The 12,410-nt window shown below is 45.8% G+C and overlaps 1 protein-coding gene across 4 annotated transcripts in view; it reads right to left on the reverse strand.

The window, feature by feature from the left end:
* hsp90ab1 (heat shock protein 90, alpha (cytosolic), class B member 1) overlaps nt 1-12,242 on the reverse strand; it is a 35,115-nt gene extending 22,873 nt beyond the window's left edge. Inside the window, exons 1-3 of one of the 4 annotated variants that reach the window (XM_080184155.1) lie at nt 12,140-12,242; nt 9,031-9,177; nt 370-736 (exon numbers count right to left, since the gene is read on the reverse strand). In XM_080184155.1, the coding sequence (XP_080040281.1) occupies nt 370-736; nt 9,031-9,177 (514 nt within the window). In that variant the 5' untranslated portion in view covers nt 12,140-12,242. Of the gene's footprint in view, nt 1-369; nt 737-9,030; nt 9,178-10,044; nt 10,064-10,083; nt 10,112-10,520; nt 10,542-12,139 lie in introns of those variants that run through there. The other 3 variants (XM_080184158.1, XM_080184156.1, XM_080184157.1) reach the window with 3 other exon arrangements.
* Between the last annotated feature and the right edge of the window lie 168 nt (nt 12,243-12,410).

The raw sequence follows: 12,410 nt of genomic DNA on the forward strand, positions 1-12,410 counted from the left end.
CTGGAACTCAATGCCAGGGGAGGTAGTGGAAGCGGATACGGTAGTGACTTAAGGGGTGTCTTGACAAGTACATGAATGAGATAACAATAGAGGGATATGGTTCCTGGAACAGTGGGGGGTTTTAGTACAGTTGGTGCAGGCTGGGGGGGGGAAAAAACGACGACGACAGCACTGAAGGGCCTGTTCCTGTGCCGTAACTTTGTTTGTTCTTACATTTGTAACCGTGTCACAACTGCAATTCCTGCTGTTACCAATCGGTGATATAGTGACACCTGATGCTCAATTTCAATTACAGACTACACCTCAGGTAGCAAGACAAAAAAAAACCTCATTTCCAACAGAAAACAGCCTGCCCCATTTATTACTTACCAGTATAGGTTTTGACAGTGAAGGAGCCACCAGCTGATGACTCCCAGGCATATGCCTCATCATCATTGTGCTTGGTGAGCACTGTAACCTTCTCAGCTACCAGGTAGGCAGAATAGAAGCCAACACCAAACTGGCCAATCATTGAAATATCTGCACCAGCCTGCAGAGCTTCCATGAAGGCCTTGGTGCCAGACTTGGCAATGGTGCCTAAGTTGTTGATCAGGTCAGCCTTTGTCATCCCAATCCCAGTATCGATGATGGTGAGGGTACGTTCACGCAGATTGGGGATGATTTCAATCTTCAGATCCTTTCCACTCTCCAATTTTGAAGGATCAGTCAAGCTTTCATATCGGATCTTGTCCAGAGCCTGCAGTTTAAATGCAACCAAACCATATCAGAACTTGAAACAAAGTCAAACTACAAAAATACTTAGCTTTCTCCTGAAATTAAATATCAAAACTGATGTTAATCAACATGAGGAGGCTTTTATAAAAGGTTAAGAGACATGCTTTGTAGTAAAGTATTTTTAGCAGGGAATTCCAGAATTTCAAAACATCATTTTCAAATGGCAATCCAATTCCCTTCCAAATACCTTGATGAAACCTGAATCCATTGCTCAAGTTCCTCACTATTTGTCTTGTCATACCCTTCAGCATATTCAATACCTCCACCAAGTCAAAGAACATTGGAATTGGGAGCAGTAGGCAAATTTAAGCCTGCTCCAACATGCAATCAGATCATGGCTGATCTCAAATCCACCTGTCCCCCATATCCTATTTTAAAAATTAGAAATATATTTATCTTAAAACCATTCAACAATTCAAGACTCCACTGCGCTACAGGGCAGCAAGTTCCACAAATTCACAATCTTCTGATTAGTAATTCCTCCTCTCAGTTTTAAATCTACTGCCTCTCAACCTACTGTTTGAGATTGGCCCACAAGGAGTATTATTTGGTCTACATTTACTTGATCATTCCCTTAAAATTTTATATACCTGGATCAGATCCCCTCGCCCTTCTAACTGCGAGTATAATCCCAAACTGTTTAATCTCACCTCCTATGTCAACCCCTTCATCCCCGGAATCAATCTGGTGAAGCTCCTCTGAACTGCCTCCAATGCCCCACATCCTTCCTCAAATAAAGGAGGCCCAAACTGAACACAATGCTCCTAATTGCTGTTGGTCTCACTAACACCTTGTACAATTGCAACAATACACATCTACTTTTATACTCCAGTTCCTCTGTAATAAACAACAACATCCCATTGGCCCTTTCATTATGTTTCACCTGCATACCCACTTTCTACAATTCATGAACAGACAGATCTCCTCCCAGCCTCCTTTTCCCCCCAAGGAAAACAATCCCAATCTATCCTCATAGCTACAGTTCGATATTTTGGAATCATTCTTGTAAATCTCCAGTGTCTTCATATCCTTCCTTAAATATGGTTCAGAACTAGAGGCAGTTTCCTGATGAGGTCTAACTAGTATCTTCTACAAGTTCAACATGAACATGTAGTCTGTGTGCCTATTAATGAAATCTAAGATACTATATGCTTTATTAACCTCTCTCATTGCCCTGCCACCTTCAATGACCCATACGCATATATACCAAGGCCCCTGTTCCTGCAGCTCCTTTACAGTTTCTCTTTTGTTTTAGGGCTGAAAATGAATCACCTCATCTCAGCACGAAACTTTACCCGCCACTTGTCCCAATCCACCGACATGTCTATATCCTTGAAGTTCAAGGCTGTTCTCATTAATACTTAATGTGCAAAGAATAAAGAAAATTATAGCACAGGAATAGGCCCTTTGGCCCTCCAAGCCTGCATTGAGCATGCTGCCCGACTGAACTAAAACCCCAAAAGAGAACAAAGTAAATCACAGCACAGGAACAAATCTATAAGTCATCTATAAATTTTAAAATAAAGCACCAACACCAGAATAAGTCACTAATATATCAGGAAGAGTAAAGTCTCAGCACTGACCCCTGGGGAGCTCCCCTACAAACCCTCCTCCAATCTCAAAAACAACCATTTGTCATTACTCTGCTTCCTGAATAGTGGTGCTAAAACAGGTTCAAATGTGGTGCATTCCAGATCATAAATTCTTTCATCTGATTCAGGGGTGGAAAGCAAATTGTCAGCAGTCGTGGTCCACATCAGTACCAATGACATAGCTAGACTGAGGGATGTATGTGGTCCTGCAGTCAGAATTTAGGGAACTATGTAGAAATGAGCAAAAACAGCAATCCCCAGTTCAGTCCTCGTACCATAAACAAGTATAAAAACTGGTGAATGTGTTACCAAACTACCAGAAGGTGTTTGATAAGATGCTGCACAAAAAGTTATTAACAACTGGTTCACGTGGGGCTTGGGGTAATTCATTAGCTTGGATGGAGGACTGGCTAACAGAAACTGAAGATAAATGCCCCTCTGTTTGGTAAGATGTAATTAATGAGGTGACACAGGGTCCTAAGAACATAAGAAATAGGAGCAGGAGTAGGCCATCTAACCCTTTGAGCCTGCCCTGCCATTCAATAAGATCATGGCTGATCTGAAGTGGATCAGTTCCACTTTCCCACGCTCTCCCCATAACCCTTAATTCCCTTGCCTATCAAAAACCTATCTACCTGTGACTTAAATATATTTAGTGAGGTAGCCTCCACCACTTCAACAGGCACAGAATTCCAGAGATTCACCACCCTTTGAGTGAAGTTCCTCCTCAACTCCGATCTAAACTGCTCCCCCCCCCATCTTGAGGCTGTGCCCTCTAGTCCTGCTATCCTTTCTGAGCAGGAAGAATCTCTCTACCTCTACCCTATCCATCCCCTTCATTATCTTATACACGTCTATGAGATCCCCTCTCATCCTTCTAAACTCCAACAAGTACAGACCCAGTCTATTTAGTCTCTCTTCATAGTCCAACCCCTCATCTCTGGTATCAGCCTACTGAACCTCCTCTGCACTCCCTCCAAGGCCAATATATCCTTCTACAAGTGTGGCAACCAAAACTGCACACAGTACTCCATCTGCAGCCTCACCAGTACCCTGTACAGTTGCAGCAAGACCTCCCTACTTTTATATTCTATCCCCCTTGCTATAAAGGCCAAAAATATTCTCAGGCCTCAACTATTTACAATGTTCATGAATGATTTGGATGCATGAATATAAAAGGTACGATAGCCAAATTTGCATACAAAACTAGTGGGACAGAAATTCACAAGAAATAATTTACAAATGAACATGGATAGGTTATGTGAGGGGGCCAAAATCTGGCAGCTGAAATTATGTAAGGTCATCTATTCTGGTACAGAAACTTCAAGGTGCTTTGGTGCAGAGGGCTCTGGCTGTCCTTGTGCACGAATCATCAGTAATATGGAAGGCAAGTTAAATCTTGCTACAACTGTACACAGCATTCGTGAAACCATCCTGGAGTATTGTGTAGTTTCAGTCTGAGGAGGGATATAGTTGCATTGGAGGTTCACTAGACTGAATTAAGAAGTACCCCTCATCTCAAATCATTCTAAAGGGGATTGACAGAGTGGACAAAGAGGACATTTCTTCTTGTGGGGCAATTGGAAAGAGAGGTCAGTTTTAGGAAAAGGTAGCAGAGATGAGAAGAAATGACCTCTTCTTTCAAAGGTTTGTGAACTTGTGCAACTCATGACTTCAGAGGGCAGTGGATGTCAGGACAGTGAGTATATTCAACAGGTTTTGAATTCAGGAGAGACATTTGGATCAGTTCAGGGTGAAATGGAATCTGTACGAGCTAGTCAGGCTGTACTTAAACAGAACTGGATTTAATTTCCTTGCAGGGTGATTTTATAATGTTATCATTTTTTGGGACAGAACATCCCAAATAATAAAGTTTATTTATTAGTATCACAAGTCAGCTACCATTAACACAGCAATGAAATGACCGAAAATCCCCTAGTTGCCACTCTGGTGCCTGTTTGGGTACACAGGAGTAAGAATTTAGCACAGCCAATGCACCTAACCAGCACATCTTTAAGACTGTGGCAGGAAACCCGAGCACCTGGAGGAAACCCACAGACACGGAGAACATGCAGCCTCCATACAGACAGCGACCCAAGCCATGACCCAAACCAGGTCTGTGGCCCTGAGAGGCAGCAGTGCTAACCACTGTGCCACCATGCTGCCCTGACTAGTGATAACTGTAGGCAATCACCATGCAAGGAAATTGGATCCAGTTCTATTTAGTACAGCTGACTGGCTTGTACTGATTCCCTTTCACTCTGAATTGATCCAAATGTCTGTCCCAAATTCAAAACCCGTTACTTACTCAATGCCCCAAATGTGGGAAGCAGGATGTAATACTGGAGATGTAAACAAAGATGGACAGAATACAGAGAAAAACAGTAGGAAATAGTAAGGTATTATGTGGGGGAAAGTAATGCATCTAGAGTTCTATGCATTCACATACATGCAGAGTGTGGTAGCTACAGGCATAGATAGCCATGTGAAAATATGTCATTGTGATGGATATGCAGCCCAAATATGGGTAGGGCTGGGTTTTAAATATGCTCAGATAAAAGATGTTAGGAAAGGGGTGGCAGTATCAATTAGTCAAACACTGCAGCGCCAGAAAGGGGAACCAAGGAACAAGGTGTAATTAACATTGCTCAATGTAGTCTGCAGGTGAACCAGTGGGAAAGGTGTAGAGGAATAAGAGATACACAACCTTAGGTATGATAAGGAACTTGCTGCAGAAAATGCTCAATCTGTTTCCAGTCAATGAGAAAGCAGGTACTGCTAGACCTACTTTGTGGAAAATGTCAGTAGAGGAACGTTGAGGGCAGTGATCATTAGGTTAGCCACAACTCTGAGTTTGTGACAATGACAGCTAGCACAGGGCTCTGCTGAGGGACTGAAATAAGAATGACTGAATGAGAACACAGGAGGAGGAGTAGGTCTTTCAGCCTGCTCTGCCATTCAATCAGATCATGACTGATCTCCAACCTCCACTATCTCCATATTGCGGTATGTTGCTAGCCCCCAGAAGTCTACCACTTTCAGTCTTGAACATGCTCCATAATGGAGTTTCCAGGGTCCTCTGCGGTAGAGGATGCCAGAGTGAAGAAATGCCTGTTACCCATTATCCTGAGGGCATGGTTTTAGACTCAACCACCACATCTTGTAAGTTTCAATGAGGTCATACCTCATTCTTAAACTCTAGGAATCCATCTGCAGTGTCCTCAATTTCTCCTTGTAAAACACCCCCAGCCCATGGATTAATAGGGTGAACTTTTATTATACTCCCTCTATGGCAAGTATATTCTTGTAGTATATAGAGGAACCTTTACTCAGGTAAATGAACACCCTGGGGGGTTGGTGAAGACAACTCTAAGCATATTGATGGACATGATCAATAGATTAGAGGGTGGAATGAAATGCACCATGACAGAAAACATCAACTGAAGCAGCAAGGTCACTGCTGAAGACAGACATCGCACACAGCCAGGATTAATCTTGATGTTGTGAATTATGGAAAGCAACTAACACGCACACACAGGGAAATAACAGTGCACAGCCACCACTGAAACAGAATCGGAAGACAGAGGTGAAAACAGAAATGAGTCCAGACTCAGGCTGAGGCCTCTGAAGCAATCAAAATATGACTTGATTACATGTTTTTAAATCAAAAATGCACGTCATTTCTGAATGAACGTGAACACTGCTAAACGACAAACTAATGACCAAGAGCAGCACAAGTAGAGGCAGAGATACAAGTAGTTATAGTAGAACCAGAGGATAGATTCAAAGTGAATGGCACAAAAAACTAATAGCGACAAGGACAATGAGGATTGCGAACATGGTTGAGGCAGATTCAGCCATAGCTTTCAAAAGGAAATTGGATAACTGTTTACAGGATCTGGGGGAAAAGGCGCATGAATGGAGCTAAGCTGCTGTGGCAGGGAGTCAGCATGGATACTTGTCTGTTGAGGTAGTATGGGCGGAGATTAGAAATAGGAGAGGAGAGGTCACCCTGTTGGGAGTCTTTTATAGACCTCCTAAAAGTTCTAGAGAGATTGAGGAAAGGATTGCAGAGACGATCCTGGTTAGGAGTGAAAGTAATAGGGTAATTGTTATGGGGGACTTTAACTTTACTAATATTGATTGGAATTGCTATAGTTCTAGCTCGTTAGAGGGGTCAGTTTTTGTACAAAGCGTGCAGGAAGGTTTTTTGACTCAGTATGTTGATAGGCCAACTAGAGGTGAGGCTATATTGGATTTGGTGCTGGGAAATGAGCCAGACCAGGTGCTAGACTTGGAAGTTGGTGTGCATTTTGGTGATAGTGACGACAATTCGGTTACGTTCACCTTAGTGATGGAAAGGGATAGGCATGAACCTCGGGTCAGTAGTTTTAGCTGGGGGAAGGGTAATTATGAGGCTATTAGGAGAGAATTAGGAAGCATAGGTTGGACTAGGAGACTACAGGGACTGGGAACGTCCGACGTGGAGTTTTTTCAAGGAGCAGCTACTGCGAGTCCATGATAGGTATGTCCCTGTCAGGCAAGGAGGATTTGGTAGGGCTAGGGAACCGTGGTGCACTAAAGTTGTTTCATTGGTTAAAAAGAAAAAGGAGGCTTATGTTCGGGTGAGGCTTGAGGGCTCAGGTAGTGCATTAGAAAGCTTTAGATCGGCTAGGAGGGAGTTGAAGAGTGAGTTAAGAAGGGCGAAAAGAGAACATGAGAAGACTTTGGCAGATAGGATTAAGGAGAATCCTAAGGCGTTCTATAGGTATGTCAAGAACAGAAGGTTGGTTAGGGCAAGATTAGGGCCAGTTACAGACAGTAGAGAGAAATTGTGTGTGGAACCGGAAGAGATTGGTGAGGCATTGAACCAATATTTCTCTTCGGTGTTCACGCAGGGGGACATGAATATAGCTGAGGAGGACACTGGGTTGCAGGGGCGTAAAATAGACAGTATTGCAGTTGATAAGGGGGATGTGCTGGATATTCTAGAGGGTTTGAAAATAGATAAGTCCCCTGGTCCGGATGGGATTTACCCTAGGATCCTCTGGGAGGCAAGAGAAGTGATTGCAGAGCCTCTGGCTCTGATCTTCAGGTCGTCGTTGGTCTCTGGTATAGTACCGGAGGATTGGAGGATAGCGAATGTTGTCCCATTGTTTAAGAAGGGAAACAGAGACTTCCCCGGGAATTATAGACCGGTGAGTCTTACTTCTGTTATGGGCAAGGTTTTAGAAAAAATTGTTAGGGATAGGATTTAGTTATTTGGAGAGTAATGAATTGATTGGAGATAGTCAGCATGGTTTTGTAGCGGGTAGGTCGTGCCTTACTAACCTTATTGAGTTTTTTGAGAAAGTGACCAAAGAGGTGGATGGGGGTAAGGCAGTTGACGTGGTATATATGGATTTTAGTAAGGCGTTTGATAAGGTTCACCATGGTAGGCTTCTGCAGAAAATGCAGATGTATGGGATTGAGGGTAGTCTAGGAAATTGGATCAGGAATTGGCTAGCAGATAGGAGACAGAGGGTGGTGGTTGATGGTAAATATTCGTCATGGAGTTCGGTTACGAGTGGTGTGCCTCAGGGATCTGTTTTGGGGCCACTGCTGTTTGTAATTTTTATTAATGATCTGGATGAGGGTATAGCTGGGTGGATTAGTAAATTTGCTGATGACACCAAAGTCGGAGGTGTGGTAGATTGTGAGGAAGGGTGTCATAGTTTGCAGGGAGACTTAGGTTGCGGAGCTGGGCTGAGAGGTGGCGGATAGAGTTTAATGCGGAGAAGTGTGAGGTGATTCACTTTGGTAGGAATAACAGATGTGTCGAGTATAGGGCTAACGGGAGGACTTTGAATAGTGTGGATGAAGAGAGGGATCTAGGTGTATGTGTACATAGATCCCTGAAAGTTGGGAATCAAGTAGATAAGGTTGTTAAGAAGGCATACGGTGTCTTGGCGTTTATTGGTAGGGGGATTGAATTTAGGAGTCGCAGCGTCATGTTGCAACTGTACACAACTCTGGTGCGGCCGCACTTGGAGTACTGTGTGCAGTTCTGGTCCCCACATTACAGGAAGGATGTGGAGGCTTTGGAGAGGGTGCAGAGGAGGTTTACCAGGATGTTGCCTGGTATGGAGGGGAGGTCCTATGAGGAGAGACTGAGGGATTTGGGGTTGTTTTCGCTACAAAGAAGGCGGCTAAGAGGGGATCTTATTGAAACATATAAGATGATTAGAGGTTTAGATAGGGTGGATAGTGATAGCCTTTTTCCTCGGATGGAGAAAGCAAGCACGAGGGGGCATGGCTTTAAATTAAGGGGGGGTAGTTATAGGACGGATGTCAGGGGTAGGTTCTTTACCCAGAGGGTGGTGAGGGATTGGAATGCCCTGCCTGCTGCGGTTGTAAATGCGCCTAGTTAGGGGGCGTTTAAGAGACCGTGGATAGGTTTATGGATGAAAAGGGATTTGTTTAGATTAGTGAGTCATTGTTTTTTTTAAACTGGTTGGCGCAACATCTTGGGCCGAAGGGCCTGTTCTGCGCTGTAACATTCTATGTTCTATGATACGAGTAGCCCGCTATTGTGCTACAATTCTATGAGACAATGTCAGGGTAGCCAAGCTGCCAGAGCGTCATCAGCATTACAAACGATTCAGAGAAGGGAAACAGCACTCACATCAGAGGCATTGGAGATGAGTTCCCGGAGGAAGATTTCTTTGTTCGAATAGAAGGTGTTGATAATCAATGACATAAGCTGAGCGATCTCAGCCTGAAAGGCAAAGGTCTCCACCTCATCGTCAACGGTGCGAATTTCTTCAGGCATCTGCAGGGCAAAGCAGAAAACCCTGATTCAAAACAATCCATCCAACACTCCTTTTCCAGCTCATTCTATATAGACTCTTAGGCTGTATTCAAAAGTGACAACACATCTGTAGAATTTCTCAAGTGTGCACACCCAGAGTTCCAAGGTCAGTTGCAGCTCCTTTAATGTTGATCCATCCATTTTGCAATCAATAAAACTTAAAACTTTTGATATCAAAGTCCATGAAAGATAAACCAGACAGGAACAGAAGTATAAATGTGACTGAAAGCACCTTGACAGTTCAAACCCAGTGGTGGGTGAACACACATGGAAAATTCTGTTGGTGTTAATCACATATTATAAAACTTTAATACGGAACACAGCCAAAGACAGGTTGGACTAAAACCTGGTGTTGTCAGACTTTTTACTGTGTTTACGCCAGTCCAACGCCGGCATACCCACATCAGGTTAAGCTTGCACAGTTGTGTACTTCACAATTCTGACTCAGTTACAGTAAACTTAACCCAAGACAAAGACAGATGGGGATTAGTGTTCAGTTTCTTGGGGACACTGGAAATGAGATGCCTGCCACACATGGGGACCGCTGGGTAAAGTGTGAGGCTTGTGGAATATATTCATCAGCTCGAAACCATTTCACAAGCCTGGAGACTAACGCTGCCGGAAATGACGCACACATTTCCGCTACAAAATGGCGGCACACTGTCGCAACGCATGGCCGCCGGAATTGGGCAGGAGGGTGAGAGCCCCCCCCTCCCGGCACACCCGTCCCGGCGGCAGGGGGAAGGAGCCCCACCCACGACAGCACAGTCTCCGTGGGGGGGGGGGGGGGGGGGGAGAAGAGGTGCCGATCCCCTCTCTCTGGTTTACCTTTCCCGGGATTACTGACCCTCTCTCTCTCTGGTTTACCTTTCCCGGGATTGCTGACCCTCTCTCTCTCTCTGGTTTACTTTTCCCGGGATTACTGACTCTCTCTGGTTTACCTTTCCCGGGATTACTGACCCTCTCTGGTTTACCTTTCCCGGGATTACTGACCCTCTCTCTCTCTCTGGTTTACCTTTCCCGGGATTGCTGACCCTCTCTCTCTCTCTGGTTTACTTTTCCCGGGATTACTGACTCTCTCTGGTTTACCTTTCCCGGGATTACTGACCCTCTCTGGTTTACCTTTCCCGGGATTACTGACCCTCTCTGGTTTACCTTTCCCGGGATTACTGACCCTCTCTCTCTCTCTGGTTTACCTTTCCCGGGATTGCTGACCCCTCTCTCTCTCTCTGGTTTACTTTTCCCGGGATTACTGACTCTCTCTGGTTTACCTTTCCCGGGATTACTGACCCTCTCTGGTTTACCTTTCCCGGGATTACTGATCCTCTCTGGTTTACCTTTCCCGGGATTACTGACCCCCTCTCTCTCTCTGGTTTACCTTTCCCGGGATTACTGACCCTCTCTCTCTGGTTTACCTTTCCCGGATTACTGACCCTCTCTCTCTCTCTCTGGTTTACCTTTCCCGGGATTACTGACCCTCTCTCTCTCTCTGGTTTACCTTTCCCGGGATTACTGACCCTCTCTCTCTCTCTGGTTTACCTTTCCCGGGATTACTGACCCTCTCTCTCTCTCTGGTTTACCTTTCCCGGGATTACTGACCCTCTCTCTCTCTGGTTTACCTTTCCCGGATTACTGACCCTCTCTCTCTGGTTTACCTTTCCCGGGATTACTGACCCTCTCTGGTTTACCTTTCCCGGGATTACTGACCCTCTCTCTCTCTCTGGTTTATCCTTTCCCGGATTACTGACCCTCTCTCTCTCTCTGGTTTACCTTTCCGGGATTACTGACCCTCTCTCTGGTTTACCTTTCCCGGATTACTGACCCTCTCTCTCTCTCTGGTTTACCTTTTCCCGGATTACTGACCCTCTCTCTCTCTGGTTTACCTTTCCCGGGATTACTGACCCTCTCTCTCTCTGGTTTACCTTTCCGGGATTACTGATCCTCTCTGGTTTACCTTTCCCGGGATTACTGACCCTCTCTCTCTGGTTTACCTTTCCCGGGATTACTGACCCTCTCTCTCTCTCTCTGGTTTACCTTTCCGGGATTACTGACCCTCTCTGGTTTACCTTTCCCGGATTACTGACCCTCTCTCTCCTCTCTCTGGATTACCTTTCCCGGGATTACTGACCCTCTCTGGTTTACCTTTCCCGGGATTACTGACCCTCTCTGGTTTACCTTTCCCGGATTACTGACCCTCTCTCTCTCTCTGGATTACCTTTCCCGGGATTACTGACCCTCTCTGGTTTACCTTTCCCGGATTACTGACTCTCTCTCTCTCTGGTTTACCTTTCCCGGATTACTGACTCTCTCTGGTTTACCTTTCCCGGGATTACTGACCCTCTCTCTCTCTCTCTGGTTTACCTTTCCCGGGATTACTGACCCTCTCTCTGGTTTACCTTTCCCGGGATTACTGACCCTCTCTCTGGTTTACCTTTCCCGGGATTACTGACCCTCTCTCTCTCTGGTTTACCTTTCCCGGATTACTGACCCTCTCTCTCTCTCTCTGGTTTACCTTTCCCGGGATTACTGACCCTCTCTCTCTGGTTTACCTTTCCCGGGATTACTGACCCTCTCTGGTTTACCTTTCCCGGGATTACTGACCCTCTCTGGTTTACCTTTCCCGGGATTACTGACCCTCTCTGGTTTACCTTTCCCGGATTACTGACCCTCTCTGGTTTACCTTTCCCGGATTACTGACCCTCTCTGGTTACCTTTCCCGGGATTACTGATCCTCTCTGGTTTACCTTTCCCGGGATTGCTGACCCTCTCTCTCTCTGGTTTACCTTTCCCGGGATTGCTGACCCTCTCTCTCTCTGGTTTACCTTTCCCGGGATTACTGACCCTCTCTCTCTGGTTTACCTTTCCCGGGATTACTGACCCTCTCTGGTTTACCTTTCCGGATTACTGACCCTCTCTGGTTTACCTTTCCCGGGATTGCTGATCCTCTCTGTCTCGGTGCCGGTGCCTCCACTCCGCTCTCTCCGCTCAAAAGGCCGCTTCACGCTCGAGCCGGGACTATGTGGGCGGCCGCTTCACGCCGGAGGCGGGTGGAAGGATCCATTCGCGGTCGGGCGGCGATTGGCGGATGGCGCTCCTGGAAGCGGCCTCCGGAAGCCCTGTGTGCTCGGCCCCGCCCACTTCTCTCCCTCCCCCCGGTTCCCAGCCTGTCAGCGCAGGCCCGCCCCACCCTGCCC

Source organism: Carcharhinus amblyrhynchos, unplaced genomic scaffold (assembly GCF_965287045.1).
Source record: "Carcharhinus amblyrhynchos unplaced genomic scaffold, sCarAmb.v2.hapA scaffold_583, whole genome shotgun sequence".
In the NCBI taxonomy this organism is placed as follows: Eukaryota; Metazoa; Chordata; class Chondrichthyes; order Carcharhiniformes; family Carcharhinidae; genus Carcharhinus; species Carcharhinus amblyrhynchos.